At 51.5% G+C, this 24,770-nt stretch overlaps 2 protein-coding genes across 2 annotated transcripts in view; one reads left to right on the forward strand and one right to left on the reverse strand.

The window, feature by feature from the left end:
- Atp2a1 (ATPase sarcoplasmic/endoplasmic reticulum Ca2+ transporting 1) lies at positions 1–20,523 on the forward strand. The gene is made up of 22 exons (XM_027404671.2): positions 1–3,254; positions 3,529–3,546; positions 3,867–3,949; positions 5,293–5,397; positions 6,347–6,485; positions 8,048–8,128; positions 8,804–8,889; positions 9,023–9,320; positions 9,457–9,623; positions 12,730–12,818; positions 13,069–13,171; positions 13,394–13,525; positions 15,624–15,749; positions 15,852–16,070; positions 17,247–17,582; positions 17,754–17,974; positions 18,074–18,276; positions 18,462–18,547; positions 18,628–18,761; positions 19,149–19,266; positions 19,426–19,543; positions 20,257–20,523. The coding sequence occupies exons 1-22, from the start codon at positions 3,137–3,139 to the stop codon at positions 20,280–20,282; spliced, it is 3,006 nt and encodes a 1,001-aa protein (XP_027260472.1). The 5' UTR covers positions 1–3,136; the 3' UTR covers positions 20,283–20,523.
- The window catches only part of Rabep2 (rabaptin, RAB GTPase binding effector protein 2), a 17,289-nt gene continuing 12,997 nt past the window's right edge, over positions 20,479–24,770 (reverse strand). The window contains exons 8-13 of the mRNA XM_027404680.2: positions 23,724–23,879; positions 22,043–22,220; positions 21,914–21,925; positions 21,765–21,820; positions 21,402–21,518; positions 20,479–21,088 (exon numbers count right to left, since the gene is read on the reverse strand). Coding sequence (XP_027260481.1) covers positions 20,987–21,088; positions 21,402–21,518; positions 21,765–21,820; positions 21,914–21,925; positions 22,043–22,220; positions 23,724–23,879 — 621 coding nt within the window. The 3' untranslated portion in view covers positions 20,479–20,986. The remainder of the gene's footprint in view (positions 21,089–21,401; positions 21,519–21,764; positions 21,821–21,913; positions 21,926–22,042; positions 22,221–23,723; positions 23,880–24,770) is intronic.

The following is a 24,770-nucleotide window of genomic DNA, read 5'->3' on the forward strand; positions in this document are numbered from 1 at the left end:
CCCAAATGCAGGCTCTTCCCTGACACATCTTCCAGCACTGCATTTATAATCTACAGGGGTGCCCTGGCTTCCCAGGTTAGGGGTGGGGACAGGGGTCCTAGAAGGAAAGCAGGATCTGAAGACTGTTTCATCTTCCCTCCCACCTTACCACTGTCTCACCCCCTCCCCTGGGAAAGTGGAGTGGCTCATCTTCTGTCCCTCAGCCTCTGCCCCACCTCCAAGAGGCCCTACCCACACTCATGACCTTGCTATTCTGAGCCCTGTGTTGGTTCTGTGGGGAGATGGACAGGAGACAGCTGAGCTCATAGGCTACCTAGGGTGGGGGTTGGTTGGGGGAAGCCTGCTGGCTCTTGTTTTATCTTATCCCTGGGGCTCCCCAAATCTTGGCCTGGATAGGGATTGAATTGGCCCTGTTGTGGAGGCTGGGCAGAGGGCGGCTTTAGACCTGTGTACTGTGTTCTCCAAGTGGGATTGTTGGATAGCCAATGGCCAGCTAGGGCTGTTAACACCTCGGAGAGGGAAGGCCTGATCCTCCCCTAATCTCATGGCAACTGGTGCTCAAAGGCATACCTCCCCCATGCCTTGCCATCTTGGGGTGGGCAGAGAGACACCCCCAGACTACCATGTTCTGGCTAGAAGAGCCCAAGAAACAATGAGATTCTCTGTTAAGTATTTGTGGAACTGGATAGGAATGGGTTAGGCTCTGCCTTCATGCCCTTCACCTGTCCTCTCCCCTTTCTCAGTCAAAACTCAGGAGCAAGAACACTTCAATCTTGGTGTAGTGGGAAGTGGTCTGAAATTGTCTCATTTGCCCTCTCCAGGGCAGGACACGGTGCAGAGAGATGCCCCCTGCAGCCCTGCGCAGGTAGCTTTCTCTCTCTAGCCTTCCTTTATCTATCTGGGAAGCTGAGAAGATAGAAATGGATAACCTCAAAGAGCCTCGTTGGCAGGAGTGTCCTGTAAAGCCTGCCTTCTTTCCTCACTCGCCTTTGAAGCTAACTTGCCCCTACACCATGTTTGGGCATTCCTGCTGCTGGGAGACAGTGGCCCTGTCACTCCTCCAGATGCTGTTGGGGAAAAGCCAGCTAGGGCCCCAACATCCATGGGTGCTCAGCTAGCCTCTGGTCCGAGATGGAGGGTCCTGAAGCAGGCAGAGATGCCTTTTTATGTGGCCTCCTACATTCCCCCTCCATTGTCTTAAGTCCTTCCATCTCAGGTCACAGCAGGACTCCAAGGGAGGGGTTTGTGGGAACTGTGAAAAGAGGGCGGGAAGGAACACCTTGTCCTCACTTCACCCCTCCCCCAAGTCTGGGCAGAAGGCAGGATGAATCTGAGACTTAGTCCTTTATTTCTATCTATTCGTGTTGGCCGTCCCTCACCCCAAACAAGGGGGGCTTCTTTTTGTTCTGCTGGGCTCTGCTTCTTGTATTATTTGGTTTGTGTGCTGGAGCCCTAGTGTGGAAGTGCTTCTTAGTTCTTCTCAGGGAAACTGAGGCCTGGGTAGAAGTGGGACCTGTGTTCCAGGGCTGCAATACTGCTTGCTTGCCCTTACTGACTTTTTAATCTTGACTCCCATGGAAACTTTTCTGCCTCAGTTTCCGCTCTGCTTGCATCCTGGGCCATGTACCTTGTCTGTTCCTCCAGCAGCTGCCTTGGTGGAAACCAAAAATGCCCCAATGGCGAATCGGGGTTGGGAAGGGTGGCTCAGAGCAGCTGCTTTTCGGAGGAAGCTGACACCCAGGCCAGTCCTTCAGCAACAACTTGTGTCTTTGCACCCAGCCCCCGGGACCCGCCCACTTGACCGTCACAGCCAGCACCCTGCTGTTTCTTTTCCCTCTCCTCAGTCTAGGGGAGTCTGTGTGTGTCTTCTTGTGTGTCTTCTACCTAGGTTCTATCATCTCTACCTAACCCCCCCTCCCTCTGGAGCCCCTGCTTTATCTAACTTCAGGGGTCCTGCCCTTGGACTCGCTGGCATGGGGCAGGCCCAGCCCCAAAGCGCTCTTTACTAGTCCTGATCCTCACTCCCTCTGTGGGCTGTTGTATCAGGGCCAGAGCTGCTGAGACCCCCACACCTCTGGGGTCAACGATGAAGCCCATGAAGCCCCTGGGACTAAAGGCCAGTGTGGGATGAGGAAATCCTCACCCTGAAACATTTACCCCTCCCCCTCTGCCATCAGCACATTCTGTAGCCTCTTGGATTACCTGACTGCCTGGGTGTCCCATTTTCTTCGGGGGGGATTCCCTGCCAGTTTCAAGGGGGAGCTAAAGGCTGTGTTCCCAGAGGCTGAGTTAGTACGGTAGTGGCGGGGGGAGTTTAGGAGACACGGACAGTCCTGGCTTTGCTCACCAGGGCCTGGACACTAAATCCCTTGTTGATGGCTGAGCAACCCCTCCCTGGGGTAAGGTTACCGTCTTCTGCCCTGTCCCCTTGACTGTCTCCCTTCCCCACTTCCCCTATCTCTCTAGAACTACTTCCTCTGTCCCCCAAAGATGCTTTTCCTGCTCTTTTGATTCCCCCAAAAGCTTGGAGTACCTCCCCTGTTCTCTGAACACAATAGGCAGGGGAGGAGACTGTGACAGTGGGAAGGGGCTCAGGATGGTCAAGACAGGAAAGGGTGAAGGGGCAATGAAGCCTAGGGATAGAGGGGGCTGTTAGAGCGAGCTTGGAATTGTGCATTTAGTGTAACTGGGGAAGTTGAGGCAGCTGGGGGCAGGGTCAGTAGTAGATAACGGAAAAATGACTTTATTCCCTGCCCCCTTCTCTGGGGCTGGGGCCACCCTTATGAGTGACATCTCAGGCTGCAGCCCCACTGTTCTTCTCTGTCAGCAGAAATCTCTCTCTTCTGACCCCTCCTGCTGGGGTCTCAGCCAGCCAATCCCTGATCTGGAGGAAGGGGGAGCCTGGCCCCCCCACTCCCTCATAAGGACCAGCTGGGGGCTGGGGGGGTGGCCGGCTGCTGCAAGTGGGACTGGGGTCAGAACTTCGTGGAAGGAAGAAGAATCTGGGGGGGGCAGGCAAGAAAAAGGAAGAAGCCTAGATCATCAGGCAGGTGGACACACTGAAGAAGTCCCCCCTCCAGTGAGAGGCCCCTAAGAAGGAATACATCGCCCCCCTGGCCCCCAAGAAGGGAGCACAATGGAGGCCGCACACTCCAAGTCCACAGAGGAATGTTTGTCCTATTTTGGGGTGAGCGAGACCACAGGCCTTACCCCAGACCAAGTTAAGCGGCATCTGGAAAAATACGGCCCCAATGGTAAGTATCCCTTAGAGGAGAGGCTGGTGTGGCTGCCCTCCCATGCCCATTAGTGGGAACGGCTTCCTCTGGGGTCTGTAGGGACAAGTAGGGCAGAAGGAAGATACTAAAGAAAACAGTTTTATGATCTGGAGTTTGGGGAGGTTTTCTAGGTGACCTTGAACTTCAGATGCCCTTTTGATAGCTGATTCTCTTAGATGCAAAGTTCAGGGTGTGGGAGACATGAGGCTGGACCCCTACTAAATTTGTCCTTTTCTTCTTTTTCCCTGGGTAGAGCTCCCTGCTGAGGAAGGTAAGTTATCTGAGCCTTGAGCCCTCCTGAGTGATACTTCTGTGTGTTCATCCCCGCTCCCTGCCTTCTCCAGATGCCCCTCCCCAGAGCTTGGTGTCAGACATCTCCAGATGTTTCTTCCTTGGAACTTCCCACCCTTGAACAATTGCTACAGATTTGAAGGGCCTTTTTGGCTGTTTCATCTCTTTCTCTCATGTCAAGCTGGGCTGCCCATTAACCCAGAGGTCCAGGGCACTCTATAGACTCTAGACCCTAGCCCATCCAGAGCCACAGACCTTCATCTTTTGGATCTTAATTCCTCTTCTTGCCTCTTCCCCCAGGCAAGTCCCTGTGGGAGTTGGTGGTAGAGCAGTTTGAAGACCTGCTGGTGCGGATCCTTCTCCTGGCTGCCTGCATTTCCTTCGTAAGTCTGGGGGCTGTCTGAAGAGTGGTGTCGGACTTGTGATTGATTGGCTGTGCCTCTTACCATCCTTGATGCCCTGGTCCAAGCCCTAAACACCCTATTTTCCATGCTGGAGCTGGGGGTGGGGTGCTGGTTTGCTTCCCTCCCTGCAGAGAGGTTTTATTTTAAGCCCTGAGAGTGTTCTCAGCCAAAACACTGAAGCTAAGCCACCCTCCCAGCTTCAAGGGCTTCAAGGGCTCAGGTTACCCCCTAAGCACAGGACTCCCAGCTTCGATGTGTCCACTTGGGGGTCACTACCACTCCTTGCCTGTCCTGGTTGGTCCCCACTTTGCTTCACCAATCCTTCCCTACCCTCTACAGCCTGTGATGCTGATTGGCCAAAAGAGACTTGCTTAGAGAGGTGGGGAAGGTGCTACTGGTACAGTGGTAGCTGCCAGGATGCCTTCCAGTCTCTACAACCCCCACACCCCACCCCTCAACTGTCTTCAGGCTTCACTACATCCTACTTCCATTAGGGGCTGGCACTTGGTGCCTACATCTCTTTATCCAGCCTGAATCATCCTTACCTTTTAGTGTCCCCAGCCCCCTCAGAGCCTTAGCTATCCCATCTCCTTGTTACATCTCCAGTGTTCACAGCCCCAGCTGCTGGCTCCTGTCATCCACCATCCCAGCAGTCTGTCTTACATTTTAGAATTTCTTTAGCATCTTAGCTGGAAAATAAGGTCTAAGAGGCCAAATAAATAAATAAATAAATAAATAAATAAAAATAAAGCATCTATGGAGGCCTCATGCACTCTGAGTCTAAGCTGGCAGCTCCCTTCTCTCTCCTCAGATTTGCTCCTTGACATTTGCCTGTGGCTGCTGCCTGGCAGTGGCAACAGCTGGGGTGGGGTGGGTGCTGGAGGCCTGTAACCCTACTCCCCTCCTGTTCTCTCATGAAATTGGAGCTTCCATGCCTTGGTGGTAAGGGAGGGCTGTGGGTGGGCTGGGCTCTTTGGGGACCATAGGGATTTTCCCGTTGGGCTTGGGTTCTTGTGGGGATAGATGTTGCTGTAGGGGTAGTTGACCCTGGGTGTTCCCGGCAGGTTTGCTTACAAGCCAACAATTTGGTCAGGGATACCTGAAAGCATTCCCAGTGAATCCTCAAGTGTGTGTCTGTACTGCCTATTTGCACACCATCACAAGGATGAATGGGTATTGTGTGCTCAGCGCCTGCAGTGTGAAGAACCTCACACTTGTATACATCGTCTGACATCTGCAGCAGTCTTAAGAAGCTTTCCAGTTCCTTTCTTTAGTCATTTGGGGGCTTTGTTACCACCTGCTATTCTCCCTTCCCCTCTCAGGTGCTGGCCTGGTTTGAGGAAGGCGAAGAAACTGTCACTGCCTTTGTCGAACCTTTTGTCATCCTCTTGATCCTCATTGCCAATGCCATTGTGGGGGTTTGGCAGGTTAGTTTTGACCCCTTCTCCCCACTTGTGTCTCAACACTGGGCGAGGGGCCAAGCCGCCTTCCAATTTCCCCTTCCTTCATCATTTCCCCTAGCTTTCCCCACTCCTCTGTCTTCTCATAGGACTAGAAAGCTAGGTGTGGTGGGACACACCTACAGCACTCCAGAGGCAGAAGCAAGAGACTCTCAAATTCTAGGCTAGCCTGGACTACAATGTAAAATTCTGTCCTAAAAAAAAAACAACAAAAAAACCCACCACCACCAACAAAAGCTATGCAAGGTTGAACATACTAATAATCCCACCACGAGGAGAAAGGAAAGGGGATGGAGTCAGATGTATTGACACACACCTTTATTCCCACAGTTGCAGGGGTAGAGACTGGTGGACCTCTGTGAGTTTGAGGCTAGCCTGGTGTAGAGAGTACATTGAGAATTCCAGGCCAGGCAGGGCTACATAGAGAGCCCCTATTTAAAAAAGAAATAGGAAAGAAAAGAAAAGGAAAAACAATGACTGTGTTTCTCAGGATTGATGCAATTGAAAAAGAACATGAAAGTTCAAGGCACATAGTAGGTACTAAATAAATAACTAGTTTTGATTTCCTTCTTCCTCTGACATTATCAGTTTACTTTTCTTGTCCCTTGCTCTCGGTTTTTTTTTTTTTTTCTTTTTAAAATTCCTTTCCTCTTGGTCCAAACCTTTCTCACTTGTTTTTAGCCACTGGCAATATATTCTACAGCAGACACACCCCTGCTGTGATGTGGGGTTCTGTGCACCTTTTGTGCCAGCTGGACTTGGATAAGCCAGCCTTTTCTGCAATGTCCTTACTTCTGCTAGGATCATAATACTGGTTCCTCTGTCTGCACATCCCTTACTCTTCCTGCATGTACCCAGACCAGCCTCCTGCGGGACCAGGACCATCCTCTCTCTCTGACTCCACTTTTTTCCTCAGGAACGGAATGCAGAGAACGCCATTGAGGCTTTGAAAGAATATGAACCTGAGATGGGGAAGGTCTATCGGGCTGACCGAAAGTCAGTGCAAAGAATCAAGGCTAGGGACATTGTCCCTGGGGATATTGTGGAGGTGGCCGGTAAGTGCTGGGATGGATGGTCCAGGAGGGAAAACTTGGGTCTGAGGCCAAGAAGAGAGCAGGGTGCCCATTAGCCCTGATTCTTTATCTGTGAGGATGGTGTTGTCTTTGCTTCTCCTTCCCAGACTCCTCAGGGGTCACTCCAGGACATTCAGGCCACAGCACCCCTCCCCAGTAGAGTCTCAATAGGAACAGCTAGTCCTGTCCCTGAGGCAGTAGACGGACCCCCTGTCCCCCCCTCCTCTCAGCCAACATTTGCAAGCAACAGGTGGAAGCCAGTCCCTGCCAACGGCCCCATCTCCACCCCTTCCCGAGCCTGGCTCCCCTCTCCTTCCACCCACCACAAGCTTGGTCAGCTTTCAGTCTTGACCCCTCAGTGCCCTTGAGGCCTCTCAAAGGGGAAGGAATGAGAGTAGAAGGGAGTGGGGGTGGGGGAGGGGGTGGATGACTACCCCCCCACCACCATGTAAGGGTAACTCCTAGTCCTCTACCAGCTAGGAGCACGGGACTTAAGAGGAGGGCACTCAAGGAGGGCCCTGCCCCCTCAGGGACACTTAATGCCGGCTCAGGGAGGGGTGGGGCTGGGTAGCTAAGATTACTGGGATTCTGCCCCCTTCAGCGCTTTTTATATTTGCCCTGAGCAGTCCTTTCCACCTCTTTAGGTTCCTAGTTTGGTGAATGTGTATTTCTAAGTTTCTTTCCCTCATGCCATGTCACCACCCAGAGAAGCATAGGGTTGAAAGCTGGTGGGCTGAAGGCCCCTCAGCTCCATCACAGGGCAGTTCTGCTATGGTGACAGTTTGGGGTCAGTGCCATGATTGTCTATAAATACCACTTGGGCTTTGGTGACAAGGGTGTCTGCCTGACTCCATTGCTGACCTCCTCCGGCTTCCTCTGGCACTGGAGGAGGGACCTTGGAAACCAAGAGAAAGGAAAGCAAGAGAATTTCACCCCAGTTCCACCCATGGGGCCAAGGTGGTTTTAGGCAGAGGCCCGAGGAGGTGTGTGTGTGTGTCCCCCAAAAGGTCTCTAGTCTGGCGGGGTCTTCCTCAGCCCCTGCCAAGATGCTTTCACAGTCTGTGAAGACCTGAGCCACAGTCAGGAGTGCTCCCTCCCACTTCCTGCTGTACATTCTTTTCAGCTTCATGCTCCCTTTTCGCTCTCGCTTGGTCTGGATTTTCTCAGCATCTACCTTGCTCTCTAACCCTCCCAGTCTCCCTCTGCTTCCTTCTTTACCTTCCTCTTGTTTCCCTTCCTCAGTGTTAGCTGGCTTGTCCCCCAGTTTTCCTCTCAGTGACTGAAAGCACATTCAGGGAGCACACACTACACTCTAAGGATCATGTGAGCTTCCCCTCTCAGGCTTGCAGCCAGTGGGAAGAGAAGCATTCAGTGGGGGACAACAGGAAAGTGTCTGTGGGGTGGTGATGGAGTGGGGACTCTCGTGCTGAAGGCCTGTGAACGGTTGGATGCTGTAGGGTCTGAAGGATGGATGGTGTGAGGGAGACAAAGATTGGGAAGAAAGAAAGCTCCATTCCCAGCTGAACTCACCCCTCTCTCTACAGTGGGGGACAAAGTCCCTGCAGACATCCGCATCCTCTCCATCAAATCCACCACCCTCCGGGTGGACCAGTCCATCTTGACAGGTAGGCTGGCTCAGGGGGGAGGGCTCAGGGAGGGAGGGAGGAGCTAGGTAGATAGAGAAGAGGTTTTGAATGGATGAAGGAGGGCACCCCATAGTAGGACCTCTTTTTAGTTCTGAGGTAGCATCATCCATATGGTTCAGCCTTCGTTCTATCACAAGGAGCAGGGGAGAGGATGTTTGTAACTATTTTCCATATAACCTTTGCCTTACCCCTGTCACAAATTGTCCTGTCCTCTCCAACACTCTGAAAAGTCTTCAAATGAGAAATTCTAGGAGAGGGTGGAGACTTTGGACACACTTTAAACTCTGGGAAGGAAGCCGTGTAAACTGGACCCATAGCAGGTGGATCTGAGCCTGTGTCCTTGGTGAGGAAGGCACACTGGTCGTCTCCCAGGAATGTGCTATGCAGTTGAGAAATGCTTCACATCCACACAGGCTTACTCAATTTCCACCAGGACACGAGGAGGGAGCAAATGGAAGTTAAGCGATCAAAGTCACATACTAGGCTTGCTCAGCATCTTTTAATTCTAAAGGCAATGGACTTCCTACTTGCCCCAGTCACTTTCCTCCAGAGGCAAGACTCTGCCAGAATGTTTGCTTGCTGATTGCCAAGTGTCAGAATGTTAGGGACAGAGACATGATGTCACCTGAAAACTCTTTGGTCCTTTCTCCACAGGAGAGTCTGTATCTGTCATCAAGCACACAGACCCTGTCCCTGACCCCCGAGCTGTCAACCAGGACAAGAAGAACATGCTGTTCTCAGTAAGCAGTCACATGGCCAGCCAGAGGATCTGGGTGTGGAGGGAAGCATGGCAGTGAAAGAAGAGATGAAGCCCCTGGCCTGTAGCATGGGGACCACCCCTTGTCTGACCCTATTCCTTCCTCACCTTCCCAGGGCACCAACATTGCAGCCGGCAAGGCTGTGGGCATTGTGGCCACCACTGGTGTGAGTACTGAGATTGGCAAGATCCGAGACCAAATGGCTGCCACTGAGCAGGACAAGACCCCACTGCAGCAGAAGCTTGATGAGTTTGGGGAGCAGCTGTCTAAGGTCATCTCCCTCATCTGTGTGGCTGTCTGGCTTATCAACATCGGTCACTTCAACGACCCTGTCCATGGGGGCTCCTGGTTCCGGGGGGCCATTTACTACTTCAAGATTGCTGTGGCCTTAGCTGTGGCAGCCATCCCAGAAGGTAAGGCAACCATTTCTTGGTCATCCAGATAAAGTAACAATGACAGGTCCTGATAGCTTTGGTGGCTGTTACATAGCAACCACACTAGGTCTCCCTCCTCCTGGTTTGTTTGCTCACCCCATCTTTATCCCCATAGGGCTTCCTGCCGTCATCACCACCTGCTTGGCCTTGGGTACCCGCCGGATGGCAAAGAAGAATGCCATCGTGAGGAGCTTGCCCTCTGTGGAGACCCTGGGCTGTACCTCTGTCATCTGTTCTGACAAAACAGGGACCCTCACCACCAACCAGATGTCAGTCTGCAAGGTCAGGAGAAGCATAGGCGGGGTGACATGAGCCCTCTGAAGTTTGGGTTTCTGTACTAGTGGCTTCTCAGTGTGGCCTGGGAAATACTCAAGAGTAGATTAAATGCCACTCTTAGATCAAGGAAAGAGCTGTATTAGTTTGCTTTCTGTTTCTTTCATAAAACCCTGACTAAAACCAACTTGGGGAGGAGAGGGTTTATTTGGCTTGTGTGTCCCAATCACAGTTCAATATCGAAGGAAGTCAGAGCAGGAACTCAAGCAGGAGCAGAGGCCAGAACCTGGAGGAAGCTGCTTACTGGCTTGCTTTCTATTGCTGTGATAAACAGCATGACCAGAAGCAACTCTGGGAGGAGATGCTTTATTTCATCTTACAGCTTCCAGTCCATCATCAAGGGAAGCCAAGGCAGAAACTCCAGCTAGGCACTTGAAGCAAACACAAGGGCGGAGCAGAGGAAGCTGCTTACTGGCTTGCTTCCTATCGCTTGTTTAGCCTGCTTTCTTGTACACCCCAAGATCACCTGCCTTTGGTGGTCTGGGTTATTCCACGTCAGTCATTAATCAAGAAAATGTCCCCACAGGCTAATCTGTGTGTGTGTCTTTCTGATCCTCTACACTAGCCCCTTCAGGGACATTCTCTTTAGCTTCACTTTTCCAGAAAGTAAACTGAGGCTTAGGGAGATTTAGGGGTTCACCAAAAGATACAAAATCTATGAATGGCAGAACCAGGCATAGTGGTACCTGCCTGTTATCCCTGTATTCAAGAGGTGAAGGCAGGGGTATTATGAATGTGAGGCCTACCTTGGCTTTGTACTTACAGGCCAGCAAGGCTTTGCCTCATGTATCTGGAGTTGGGGTGCAAGGATTGCTTCCATTGAGGAGTTCAAGGCCAACCTGGCAACAGTGAGATTTTGTCTCAAAAAAAAAAAAAAAAAAAAAAGCCAAGCAGTGGTGGTGACACACACCTTTAATCCCAGCACTCAGGAGGCAGAGGCAGGCAGATCTCTGTGAGTTTGAGACCAGTTTGGTCTACAAGAGCTAGTTCCAGGACAGCCTCCAAAGCCACAGAAAAACCCTGTCTTGAAACCTCCCCGCCAAAAAACCAAAGTACGTTTGTGCAGCCAATACCCCCAGAGTGGCCACTTCATGACAGGACCAGCAAGCCTAGCCGTACTGGTCCTGAACAGGATTTCTTTAAAAAAAATTAAAAGTATTTATTTCAGATCATTCTCTCCTTTCACCATGTATGTTTTGGGGATTGAATTCAGATCATCAGGTGTGGTGGCAAGTGCCTTTACCCATTGAGCCATTTCACTGACTTCTAAACAGCCAGCCAACCCAGACAGGTCTCTTTATGTAGCTTTGACTGGCCTGAAACTTGCTATGTGGACCAGGCTGGCCTTGAATTCATAGAGATCCACCTGCTTCTGCCTCCTGAGTGCTGAAACTAAAAGCATGCACCACCATACCCAGCCAGTATTCTTTTTTGAAAACAGAAAAATAGATAAGATTACAAACCGTTGATTGAAAAGACAGCTATCAAAATATTTTTAAAGCAAATGTGTAATTCAGCAACATCTGCTTCTCTATTCAGAATGACTGCAGCTTTGGGTACAGTGTCCAAGCCCTGCCAAGTGTGAGGTGCCCTGGAAAGCAAGGGTGACAGACAGGTATCTGTGGTCCTGTCCTACAAAGCTGCAGCCGTGGCTTAGAGGCTTTTTGGTTTTTGTCAGGGATTTTCCGACTTGTCTTGAACTGTCAGCCTCAAGTGATCTTCCCACTTTTGGCCCCCAATAGCTGGACCTGCAGGTCTATGCCACCCCACTCAACCCAAAGCCACACACTGATTTCATAACGTAAGGAAATGCTACATGTCAGAACAAAAAAGAGATCTGATTTTTTTTTTTTTTTTGTCATCTAAGAATATCTGCCTCCCTCTTTCCCTCTCTTCCCAGGATGGGGCTGGCATTGAACTCCTGATTCTCCTGCCTCTAACTTTCAATAGCTGAGATTGCAGGCCTATGCTATCACACTTAGTTTCATGGGCTCTTTTAGGTGTTAGCCACTGATGCCCTACCTTCCCTAAACAGAGTTCTGTGGAATATTGTGCCTTTGACATAAAATATTTTTCTGTAGGGCTAAGGATGTAGTTCAGTGGCAGAGTGCTAGCCTAGCACTCACAAGGCCCTATCTTCAAGCCCAGCACTATAGGAAAGAATGAATGAATGAGTGGATGGATGAAAGCCTGGTGTAAGCATGATTGACACAGGAGGATTGCCAGGAGTTTAAGGCTGGCTTTGTGAGTTCCAGGAGTGCCTGGGCCACAGAGTGAGATCTTGTTTCAAAAAGTAAATGAACATCAGGCAGTGGTGGCACATGTCTTCAATCCCAGCACTTAGGAGGCAGAAGCAGGCAGATCTCTGAGTTGTGAGTTCAAAGCTATCCTGGTCTACAGAGCGAGGACAGCCACTGCTACACTGAGACACCCTGTCTTTAAGCCCCACCAAAGTAAATGAAAATAGATAAGTAGATAAGTAAGATTTTAAAAATGATAACTCTGAAGAACAAAGAGTTTGTAGTGGGATCAAGAGGAAGTGAGCAGTGTGGGCAAAGTAAGTTGCTATCCTGAGCATCAGTCACGTCCTCTACCTCTCTACATATGGGCTTCATAGCCAGAACATAGGCTTTCAGGACGTGACTCCTGGCCCCCTATAAAAATGAGTTAAGGGACAATGTCATAGGAAAAGGACTCACACTTTCAGCTCTTCCTGCAGGAAGCTCTAGCACTATTGCTGGAGCTGTAGATGGAGCCACTGCTCACAGGTACACTTGGCCCCAGTCTCTGTCACACTCTGTTGTATACATCTGTGAACTGATGGAGAAGGCCTAGCATAGCCCCCAGTAACTGGTTTTTAAGGCTACTGACAAGGAACGTGGAGAATTATTGCAAAGCCCTGGAGTGACAGGGAGCAAGTACAGGTCAAAGAGAAGAGAACGGGGTGGGGTGGGGGGAGAGGATGGGATGCTGGAAAACCCACTTAGTCTGAACTTCAGGATGCCTGCGCTCAGGGCTGGGATGTGGAGTATCTGTGTGGCTTTTTCCCCTGCAGATGTTCATCATTGACAGGGTGGATGGGGATGTCTGCTCGCTGAATGAGTTCTCCATCACTGGCTCCACTTACGCTCCCGAGGGAGAAGTGTAAGTTACCCGGAGTCCCTCAGTGCCATGTGCATCCCCCACCTCCTTTACTTTGGATCTCCTACTAGTTTCCCCTTCCTTTTTTGCTCCCTTCTTTCCCAACCTTGTTCTCTCCCACCCAGTCCTCCATCTCCAAGTCCATTGCCACCTCCTCTCCTTCCCGATGCCTGTCTGCTTCTCTGTGCTCTCTGCAGCTCATGCTCTGTTCTCCACTGTTTCTCTCCTGCCTTCCCCCCCACCTCGCTGCCAGCTTGAAGAATGATAAGCCAATCCGAGCAGGGCAGTATGATGGGCTGGTGGAGCTGGCCACCATCTGTGCCCTCTGCAATGACTCCTCCTTGGATTTTAATGAGGTAACCATTCATCCCCAAAGCCACCCCCTTCCATTCCTGCATCTCAGAGTCTGCTTCCTGGGCATTCCAGGAGGAAGCAGGTGTTAGGAAGCAAACGCAAGGGAAAGGTTGTGCAAGGGAAGTGGTTGGCTTTTTCCTGTCCCACCCAGATGAAGATGGCTGTGCTGGGTGAGGACAGGAGATCCAGGCACACATTTCCTCTTCCTCCTCTGTCCATTCCAGACCAAAGGTGTCTATGAGAAGGTGGGCGAGGCCACGGAGACAGCCCTCACCACCCTGGTAGAGAAGATGAATGTGTTCAACACTGAAGTGAGAAGCCTCTCTAAAGTGGAGAGGGCTAATGCCTGCAACTCGGTGAGTCGGGACATCCTCCACAGGCCTAGACCCAAGATCCGGGCAGACCCAGACAGACAAAGCCTTGTGTCTATGCTGGGACCCCAGCTGAGTAGGCAGCAGCTTTATCCACAGCTGTTCCAAGCCAAGCTGAGCTCTGGTAAAACTCCTTTTCCCCACAGTATAGTCTGGTCACAATACCCTGGGAGGTCACTTCCTCTTGTTGTGACCCAAGGTTGGACAGAGCTGGACGGAAACAATGGTGCCACCTGCTGGGTTGGCTTTGAGTTTAGTCACAGCACCTTGGTTTCCATCAGATATCAGGTCTTGGTGTGGGGTCTGGGCTGTGCAGCCATCAATCCCACAAGATGAGGTCTTCTCCAGGGGACAACGTCAGTGTTGCCACTCACTGAACTCTAGCTGTGAGCTCTAGCTGGTTTCTTTTTTGTTGTTGTTGTTTTGGAGACAGGGTTTCTCTGTGTAACAGCCCTGGCTGTCCTGGAACTCCCTCTGTAGACCAGGCTGGCCTCAAACTCACAAGATCCACCTGCCTCTGCCTCCCAAGTGCTAAGATTAAAGGCGAGTGCCAGCACTTGCTGGTTTCTGATTATTACGTTGCTTACGTCTCTCTCTTTTGACATCCTCCTACCTCAGTCTCCCAAGTGTTGGTATTAGCAGTGTGAGCGAGCCACCATGGCTGGCTTTCCTCCATCTCTTCCTTTATGTCTTCACTGGTATTAGGAAACGGAACCCAGAAACTTACCTGTGCTAAGCACATATTTCTTTCCTTTAAATTTTTTTATTACTTCTTTAAATTTTTCCTTTCTTGTATGTGCAAGATACACACTGCTGCTTCATTAATTTTGGTATGTGGTGAGGGTGTATGATGTTAGTAGAGAGCTGTGTGTACTATGTTGTATATGAGGAGGTCAGAGAACTTGTAGGAGTTGTTTCTTGTCTTTCACCTTGGATTGGGAACCAAGCTCAGGCTTGTCTGGTCATCAGGCTTGTCCTTTTATCCACTGAGCCATCTCTGCTCTTCTTTATTCAGTGTAACAAAAAAGTGAAACTAATTTTTTTTTTCAGTGTTAAGGATTGAGTTTGAGGCTTCACACCTGCTGGCAAAGCTCTGTCACTGCACCTCCCTAGCTCTTGTTATTTTTATTTGGTTCTGTGGAGAGTTTATTTGTATATGGATTGAGTCCCATGCCTCTCACATGCTAGGTTGGCGCTTTACCACTAAGTAAAGCCTTAGTCCCATCTGAGATGTAGTTGGCAAATAAAGGCTATGATTATTATTTTTCTGTTTGTTTTGTTTTGAGATAAAGCCATGCTGCGCAGCCCAGATTAGTCTTGAACTCACGGTAGCACTCCAGCTACTTTACAGCTCTCCAATCTGTAAAGGCTAGGATTATAGGCACTCATTCATTTTTTTTTTCTTTTGGTTTTTTGAGACAGGGTTTTTTCTGTAGCTTTGGAGCCTTATCCTGGCACTCACTCTCTAGACCAGGCTGGTCTCGAACTCACAGAGATCCATCTGCCTCTGCCTTCCAAGTGCTGGGATTAAAGGCATGCGCCACCACCGCTTGGCTACTCATTCATTTTTCTTGTATGCTAGGCACTTAAGGCTATGTGTTATTTGTATTCAAACTAAATAGAGGTACTTGGGAAGCAGAGGCAGGAGAATTACTTGAAGTTTAACACCCACCTGGACTACAGTGAGAGACACTGTTTCAAAAAGAGTGGTGGTCATACTGGCTGTGTCTCCCACCTGCACCACACCGGACGGTGCAGACTGCATTTCTTCAGTCACTAACTGTTCTATAGCAGCATGCAAGGCCACTCTGTTTCTGTTGTGCTTTAAGCTGGACACTTGAACTTTGGGTGTGGCTTGGTGGTTGAACACTTGCCTAGTGTGGGAGTCTTGAGTTCTAGCCTCAGTACTACAAAACTGAAAATCAAACAGCTCACGGTGGAAATGGTAAGCGCCAGCCCTGGAGTTTCTGTATTTGTCTTGTGGGTAACAGGCTCTGCTATAGGCTCAACCTTGGCACAGGATCTACTCTGACATCCAGATCCTTTCGGGCTGTTTTAAAGGGATCTGGTGTTTCCCTCCCAGGTGATCCGTCAACTAATGAAGAAGGAATTCACCCTGGAATTCTCCCGAGACAGAAAGTCTATGTCTGTCTACTGTTCTCCAGCTAAGTCTTCTCGGGCTGCTGTAGGAAACAAGATGTTTGTCAAGGTTGGAAGCCTTCTCTCTCTAACACTGGGGCCCTTCCATATGCCTGCTTCCTGTACCCTGCAAGGCCGGTGAGGGTCTCTGAATGCTGTTCTGGTTTTCTAGGGTGCTCCTGAGGGGGTCATCGACCGCTGTAACTATGTGCGTGTTGGCACAACCCGTGTGCCATTGACAGGCCCTGTGAAGGAAAAAATTATGTCAGTGATCAAGGAGTGGGGTACTGGCCGGGACACCCTACGCTGCCTGGCCCTGGCCACTCGGGATACCCCCCCAAAACGAGAGGAAATGGTTCTAGATGACTCAGCCAAGTTTATGGAGTATGAGGTGAGCTGGCAAAGGCCTCTTTTTGTCCTGGAATTGTGTTGAAGCGGTTTTCCCGATGACTCCATCCCCCTGCCATCATTCTTGCCATTCCCTACTGCATCAGGTCAATGGCTGTGTACTGTGGATCCCCAGGTCACAGGCCATTAAGGTGAACAATTTTATGAATCATCTAACTCGGCCGTCAGAAGGCTGAGGTAGGTCAGACTCAACCACACAAGTGAGACTCTGTTTGAAAACAAAAACAAAAGCCAAGAGAAGAATGTCACTTAGTCCAGTACTGCCTTGAACCCTGGGCAGGCAGGTGTGTGATGCCCCAGCTGTACCTGCAGCACAGTCTACATTAACTGTGCTCTGTGGACTGGTGGTGTTGGGTACCAGAGGGGATTCTTTGTCACTCGGTGAAGTGTCTGAACTTATTTTGAGGCAACTGATGCACTTCCTGATATAGGCTCCCCACTTGCTGTGGACTCTCAACAGCCCCAAAAGCTCACTGTCTGTACTTATAGCAGGGGGATTATAGCCTGCCAGGTAACAGGATGTGCTCAGAATGATGGGCCAGTGACAGGTCTGCTAAAAGGAGATGTTACCATGCCAACATGTAGTTTTCTTTTCTTCTTCTTCTTCTTCTTCTTCTTCTTCTTCTTCTTCTTCTTCTTCTTCTTCTTCTTCTTCTTCTTCTTTCCTCCTCCTCCTCCTCCTCCTCCTCCTCCTCCTCTTCTTCCTCCTCCTCTTCTTCCTCCTCCTTCTCTTCCTCCTCCTCCTCCTCTTCCTCCTCCTCCTCCTCTTCCTCCTCCTCTTTCTCCTCTTTCTCCTCCTCCTCTTGATGTTGTTGGTGATGATGAGACAGGGTCTTGTTATGTAGCCAGGGCTGGTCCTGAACTCACTCATGATCGTCTATTTACCTCCTGAGCACTGGGATCACAGGTGTACCCACCACACCTAGCTTCAGCTCTCCTTTTTGCAGAAGGCCTTGCTTGGCACTGCTAGGGTATGCAGGAATTCATTATAAGGAACGAGCAATGTTTCCTGCTAGTGCTTCCAAGGCCCTGCTGATGCGTAACCCCAGGTCCCAAGGCAGCATGCTCCAGCTTCCCCAACATTACTGCCCATCTCCCTCTGACCTTCCTCCTGTCCCCAGTCCCTCCTTGACCTGTCACCACCCATTGTCTTTTCCAGATGGACCTGACATTTGTTGGTGTTGTGGGCATGTTGGATCCACCCCGGAAGGAGGTCACAGGCTCTATCCAGCTGTGCCGTGATGCTGGGATCCGAGTGATCATGATCACTGGGGACAACAAGGGTACAGCCATTGCTATCTGCCGACGAATTGGCATCTTTTCCGAGAACGAGGAGGTGACAGATCGTGCCTACACTGGCCGTGAGTTTGATGATCTGCCCCTGGCTGAGCAGCGGGAAGCCTGCAGACGCGCCTGCTGCTTCGCTCGTGTGGAGCCCTCACACAAGTCCAAGATTGTGGAGTACCTGCAGTCCTATGATGAAATCACAGCCATGGTGAGATGCTCCAGAGGGCTGCCTGGGTCAAGGCTCTGAGTGTCCCTACGCATGCCCAGAGGCCCCAGTGTCATGCAGAGGAGAGGGATTCAGGTTCTACATGGGGTCTAGAGAGGGAGAACATAAGATGTCAGGAATTTTGAGTTTCTCGCTTTCTCTTTCCGCCTTCAGACAGGGGATGGTGTCAATGATGCCCCTGCCCTGAAGAAGGCGGAGATTGGCATTGCCATGGGATCTGGTACTGCTGTGGCTAAGACAGCCTCTGAGATGGTACTGGCTGACGATAACTTCTCCACTATCGTGGCTGCTGTGGAGGAGGGCCGCGCCATCTACAACAACATGAAGCAGTTTATCCGCTACCTCATTTCCTCCAACGTGGGCGAGGTGGTCTGGTGAGCAGCCAGGGTGGGCATCCAGAAACAAACAGGGCTGAAGGGGGTGATCATGTGTGAACAGGGTTAGTGTGTGACCTCCTTCCTCCTTCCTGGCAGTATCTTCCTGACAGCCGCCTTGGGGCTGCCTGAGGCCCTGATCCCTGTGCAGCTGCTGTGGGTGAACTTGGTGACTGATGGGCTCCCTGCTACGGCTCTGGGATTCAACCCACCGGACCTGGACATCATGGACCGTCCCCCCAGGAGTCCCAAGGAGCCTCTCATCAGTGGCTGGCTCTTTTTCCGCTACATGGCAATTGGGGGTGAGCACGAAGGGTTCTCAACAACCCTTCCGAGCCCTTGGGCCTGACCTTGTCCCCATCCCAGTTTCTCCCAAGTCCAGCCGCCCAAAGGCAGCTTCACCAGCTGTCTCCAGCTGTGTAAGGTCCTCCTGATACCTCTTATCTCCTCAGCCCTGACCCCAGTTCCTCTCTTCTCCCCACCACAGGCTATGTGGGTGCAGCCACTGTGGGAGCAGCTGCCTGGTGGTTCTTGTATGCAGAGGATGGGCCTCATGTCAGCTACCACCAGCTGGTAGGAAGACGGAGCGGTGGGCACTGGGAGGCACCTGGCAGGCTTTTGTGGATCTCAGACTTCTGCCTCTTCCTTTGCAGACTCACTTTATGCAGTGCACCGAGCACAACCCTGAGTTTGATGGCCTAGACTGTGAGGTCTTTGAGGCCCCTGAGCCCATGACCATGGCTTTGTCTGTGTTGGTGACCATTGAGATGTGCAATGCTCTCAACAGGTAGGTCCTGTCCACTTGGGTGGGCCCTGATGTTGTCTACTTGAGGCTGTTCTGTAGGGGACAGTGTAAGCCATGCCTGCTAGAAGCTGGCTACAGGTGTGCCTGACCACGCCTGTCAGGGCGTGGTCAAGGTGAGGTCAGGATGACTCGTGATAGAGTTTTAAGGGGCAGCAAGGCACATGGGAGCCTTCTCCCTGCCTTGCTGCCCCTGGCACACTCTGGCTTGCGTTTGGCTGGTGTTTTTCTAATAAAGGATATCTTAATCTCACAGGTTACAAAGCTCCTTCATTCATTACTGTTCCCTTGTCCTCCACCTCTTTTCCCACCCCTCTGCCTCACATCTTTCTGTGTGTCCCTCTCCCTCCATCTGCCCGGCCTTGGCCACAGCCTGTCTGAGAACCAGTCCCTGCTGCGGATGCCGCCCTGGGTGAACATCTGGCTGCTGGGTTCCATCTGCCTGTCCATGTCCCTCCACTTCCTCATCCTCTATGTTGACCCCCTGCCGGTGAGCCGCCTTCTGCTTCCACTCCTCCCCCACCCAGGGACCCATGCAGACCCTGTGGCCATAGGGTGCTCACAGAGGAGGGTGGCTCGTAGCACCCTGGTCCTTTTCTTCCTGAGAAAACACTTTGTCTTTTGCTGATGGCTGCTGTCTCCACCCCAGATGATCTTCAAGCTACGGGCCCTGGACTTTACCCAATGGCTCATGGTCCTCAAGATCTCACTTCCAGTCATCGGGCTAGATGAGCTTCTCAAGTTCATTGCTCGGAACTATCTGGAGGGTAAGAGACACCCCCCTTCCCTAGCACCCAGTCCTGAGCACAGCCCCTGCCCTCTGCGCTGCGAATACGCGCCACACCTCACTCCCCTCTTCCTTTGCAGGTGGGTAAGTTTTATTTTTTGGCCCTGGCAGGACCAGTGTCCCCAGGGAGGGCAGTCCAAACCCTATCTCCACTCCAGCCATGACTGGTGGAGTTTCCCCCCAACCTGCTCAGCCCTATGGCCCCGTGGGCCTCCTCCCCCCTTGATAACGGCCTCTCTCTGTCCTCTCTGGCCATAGGGTAACCGTCCCCCTCCTCCATGTCTTTGAACGTGTCACAGGTATTTCCCTACACACCTTGCCCCAGCTGCTGTACCCTGCCGCTCGCCCACCAGCCCATGCGCACCCCTGCGGTCACTCGCGCTCGCAGCTCTCCCTGGAGCCACTGCTGCTGTTGCCATTGCCCGCTTCCACACGAGGGCCATGCCCTTCCTGTGGGCACTGGCAACTGTGAGGCTGTGCCCTGGCCTCAGTCTGCTGGGCTGCGCTGCGTCGCGCTGGCTGTCGCTGCTGCTGGGGCTGTGGTGGCTGGGGGCGGGCTGGGGTGTGGCACAGCACAGGTGAGTAGGGAAGGGGGGTCATAGGCCCCTCCAGGTGAGTATATGGAGATGCACAAGGAGATGTGGTTCTCCCTCCTGTGCCTACCTGCTCCATCCCCTTCCTTTCTTCTTCCAGATCCAGAAGATGAGAGAAGGAAGTAACCAGCCCTTTCGCCCTGTCTTCCCCACCCTAATAGCAACGCATCTTCAGCCAGAGCTGACAAAGACCCTTCTCCCCCAATTCTGTTTATAAACAAAGTTCCCTACCCCACTGTCCCCCTTCAGCAACCTGCCCTCCCTCTGAACCTTGTAAATCCCCTTCCCAACCTCACGGGGCTTGCAGGGACGAGGTGACTGATTGAGCTGAGCTGCTTATTTATTGAAAATAAATGACAGAAAAGTCCGGCCTTGCTTCTATATATCTTGAGGCCTATGTCTGGTGCCTGTGGACAAATACTTTAGTGTCATACAGTCCAGAAAGCAGCCGCATGTCCCAGGGCCTATGTGTGAGGCATCCACTGACACCAACAGCTTCTAGCCACAAGCTGGACGCGCCTTGGAGCCGGACTCGCTGTTAGCTAGAGCTGGCAGGGTGGGAGGACAGGATCCACGGGGCAGCATGGCAGCCTGAAAGCTACAGGGCTCGGCCTGTCCTGTACTTTGGTTTTGGAAGGCGGCTGGGACCCTCATCCAGGTATCATCCCTGAAAGCAGGCCCAGCCATCCTTGGTGGAAGTAGTGGCTTGGTGACACTACTGTCCAGGCTTGGAGTGGGTGGGCTCCATTCTGAGACCTGCAGTCCGTGTCTCACAGTTCTGGTAGAGAAAGGGGAAGCTTCCCCAGAAGGGAAGCTTCTTGTCTGGCCCCTCAGGAGTCCTTGATGTCCTTGATGTCCCTGAGGGGTGCCTCATCCAGGATGCTACGCACTTGCTCCAGAGTCTCTGCTTGGCGAATCCGCTCCAGGCGTACCTGTGTGGTTGGGTGGGAGACATGGAAAGCCGTGCCGAGGAAACAGCCCCTGCCTGACCAGCCAGGGTCAAGGGAAGGAAGAGGTCCAGGAGCTTGGCTTGAGGAGGTCTGGGTGTTGCTGGCCATTGGTGGGGCTGACAGCATGAAGCTGTCATGCAGCTGAGGTGTGTAAGAGAGCTTCATGTTTCTGGGCTCGGGGACAGACCAAGCAAGGCCTAGAAAATGGACCTCTCCTAATTGGAGACTGCCCTTGTGAGACCCAGGACAAGTCACCCAGAGCCATACCAACTAGGTAGGAATGGCCAGGTCATACCTGTAGGGCCTGGGACAGCCGTACAAAGTCCCTCTGCACCTGTTCACTGGTCTCCAGCTCAGCCTGCAGTCGCAGTGCTTTGGCCCTCTGTTCAGAGAGGAGGTCTGTGAGCTGGGCCTGCAGGGACAAGATGCAGAGCTAGGGCCTGACTCATCTTTGGCTAGGGAGAGGGTAGATGGCCAGAGCCACGGGATGAGCCACACTGGTGTCCCTTCAATACCACCAGACTCTAGCCTCCTCTGGCTCAAGCCAGGTGGCTGATGCAGGGTTTCCTGCTACCTGGTCTGAGGGAGACAGGAAGGGTGTGAGGGGGCAAAACCACACTGCTGTATTACCCTAGTCATGTTCCCAGGTGCCACTCACCTTGCGTTGCTCTTGCTGGACCCGCTCTGTCTCTATCCTCAGACTGCACAGGGAGGCTGGGAAGTCAAGGAGCAAGGAGACTGGAAGTCAGCTCCACATGATCCCAGCCCTACTGGTATAGCCTCCACAAGGTTCTGACCCCTACTCACCCTCTAGCACATCTGTGGGGAAGAAAGAGAGTGAGAGAGAGGTCAAGGCTGGATCTCCACTGCACCTCACCTCCTCATGCCCAAGCCTGACCCAGGGGACCCTGTGGTGGCTTCTTATTTTTCCCCTACCTGTCTCTTCTCGTTGCACCCTCAGCTGTCCCTCCAGGCTGGCCCTGGCTGCTGTCTCCTCCTCTAGTGCCTCCCGCAGCTTCACGATTTCAATGCGCAGGCGCTCAGCCTCATGCTCCTGTGCCTGTTGCCTGGCCCTCGCCTGCTGCCGGGTGTGCCGCACCAGCAAATGTAGCTCCTGCATGAGACACAAGGGCTCGGCTCGGCTGGGCACAGGGCAGAAGAGGAGGGCAGGAACCCCTGGCCAGAGGGAGAGTGTGAAAAGAGGAAAGGGTGGGAGGAGGGAGTTAGATCAGAAAAGCAGCCAAACGCCACAGTCAGAGTGGTAAGCAAGTGGCAGATTTACAGTGAGATGAAGAAATGGGAGACTATGACTGCCACATGGTATGGAGGACTTTCAAGGTCAGCGTGGAAAGTTCCAGAATACCTATAAGCTTCCGAACAACTCAAGTTCTCCATTATATATGGAATGAAAACTACAGTAAAAAGAGAGCAGGGGTGGGAGTGGGCTGCAGATGTGGCTCAGTCGACAGGGTGCTTACTAACCTAGCAGGCATAACCCCCAGGTTTGATCTCCAGCACTATGTAAAAAACTGAGGACAGTGCCAGAGTGGTGGTGCACCCCTCTAATCCCAGCACTTGGGATATCTATGAGTTCAAGGCCAGCCTGGTCTATGTAGTGAGTTCCAGGCCAGCCAGGGCTACACAGAGAAACTGTCTTGAAAAACAAAAAACAAACAAAAAAATTAAACCAAACCAACCAACCCACCAACCAACCAAAAACCTGAGAAGAGATGGTAGTGTGGAACTATAATCTCAGCAGGATCAGAAGTTCAAGGCCAGCCTAGACTATAGGAGACCATCTCAACTAAACAACACACACACACACACACACACACCAATATGAAATTGAAAAATCAAAGACTATAGGGTCACATTGAAGTGGACATTAGTGACAATCCTCAGGGGAGAAGAACAACCAGGTGACCTAATAGTTCATGAAATATAAATTTTTTATAAATTAAAATTGACACAGACTGTTATGGAGACAGGTCCAAAAATTCTGAAGAATTCAATCTTAAGGACCCCATGTCACTTAAAAATAGCAAACAGCACCTGGTGTCAGGTGGGGCCTGGAATTTCACACTCAGGAGTCCAACCTGTCTCAAAGAGAGACCCTGTCTCAAAAAGAAAAAAAAAAAAATGACAGGCAGTGGTGGAACAGGCCTTTAATCTCAGTAATCTGAGTAATCTCTGCGAATTCAAGGCCAGCCTGGTCTACAAAGTGAGTTCCAGGATAGGCTCCAAAGCTACAGAGAAACCCCATCTCAAAAACCCAAACCAAACCAAACAAAAAAACCAAGGACTCAACGTATGGTTCAGTGGCACAGTGCTTGTCCAGCCTGCACAGGACTGTGGTTAACCCCCTGCAGTGAGGACAGTGTGAGCAGCATGGGGTGTAGTAAAAATGGTAATGTAATCACCGTTCCCTTCACTTGTGGCCAGCACTTTCTAATTCTTTCTTTTCGTGCCAACCCTGGGAAGATGGCATGGTTTCATTTATCAGATGAAGAAAGTAACTCTTAGACACAGCTAATACGTAAGAGCCAGGGTCTGTCCTCAGGCCTCCTTGGAGAGGAGACAGCCACAGGTTGAAACCAGGCACTCTGGTGCCATTTACCTGTATGGAGCAGGGCAGGGCCTCACCCTCATTCTCCCACTGCTCCGGGCCCTGGAGGGTGGAAGATGGCAGCTGCTCAGCCCGGAGCCCTTGATTTTCTTCATTTAGTCTTTTAACCTCGTTGTGCAGGCATTTGTGAGAAGTGGCCAGTTCTGCCTGGAGAACATACCAAAGTACAAGGCAATTAGAGTGACCAGTATCTCTAGTCCCTGAGGCTAAACCCTAGCCCCACTGCTAGACTGATATCTAGAAAGCTCTGACCTTTCCGGACAGTGGTGGCACATTCCTTTAGTCCCAGCCCTGGGAAGGCAGAGGCAGGTGGATCTCTGTGAGTTCGAGGACAGCCTGGTCTACAGGGTGAGTTCTAGGCCAGGCTCCCAAGCAATAATGAGAAAAAAAAAAACAAAAAAACAAAAAACAAAACCAAAAAAGAAAGCCCTGGCCTCATGATCTGCTGAGAAGAAACTTGTTTTTGTTTTGTTTGTTTGTTTTTCAAGACAGGGTTTCTCTGTGAAGCTCTGGCTGTCCTGTAACTCACTGCCTGCCTCTACCTCCCAAGCGGTGAGATTAAAGGCAAATGCATCACCAGCTGGCCCAAGAAGAAACCCCTTATTGCCCTCCCTGGCTCTAATCTCTTCAGATTCGGTTCCTGCTGATACACTGGCAGCCACAATCCACTGTGGGTATTTCATTTAGATGGTATCTTTTTAAAAAGGATTTATTTATTTATTATGTATACAGTGTTGTATCTGCATGGATGCCTGCATGCCAGGAGAGGGCGCCGGATCTCATTATAAATGGTTGTGAGCCACGATGTGGTTGCTGGGAATTAACCGAAGGTCCTCTGGAAGAGCAGCCAGTGCTCTTAACCTCTGAGCCATCTCTCCAGCCCAGATGGCTTTTTGAGACAGGGGTTCTCTGTGTAGCTTTGGAGCCTATCCTGGCACTCACTCTGGAGACCAGACTGGCCTCAAACTCACAGAGATCTGGCTGCCTTTGCCTCCCGAGTGCTGGGATTAAAGGTGTGCATCACCAATGCCCGGCTAC

This window comes from Cricetulus griseus, chromosome 3 (genome assembly GCF_003668045.3).
Source record: "Cricetulus griseus strain 17A/GY chromosome 3, alternate assembly CriGri-PICRH-1.0, whole genome shotgun sequence".
NCBI classification, from domain to species: domain Eukaryota; kingdom Metazoa; phylum Chordata; class Mammalia; order Rodentia; family Cricetidae; genus Cricetulus; species Cricetulus griseus.

Excerpts from the sequence above, each read along its gene's own strand:
- Atp2a1 (XM_027404671.2), top strand. The coding sequence starts at position 3,137 with ATGGAGGCCGCACACTCCAAGTCCACAGAGGAATGTTTGTCCTATTTT. Across the intron at positions 3,950-5,292 it reads TGGCTGCCTGCATTTCCTTC|GTGCTGGCCTGGTTTGAGGA; the intron begins GTAAGTCTGGGG and ends TTCCCCTCTCAG. Across the intron at positions 18,548-18,627 it reads ATGTCAGCTACCACCAGCTG|ACTCACTTTATGCAGTGCAC; the intron begins GTAGGAAGACGG and ends CTTCCTTTGCAG.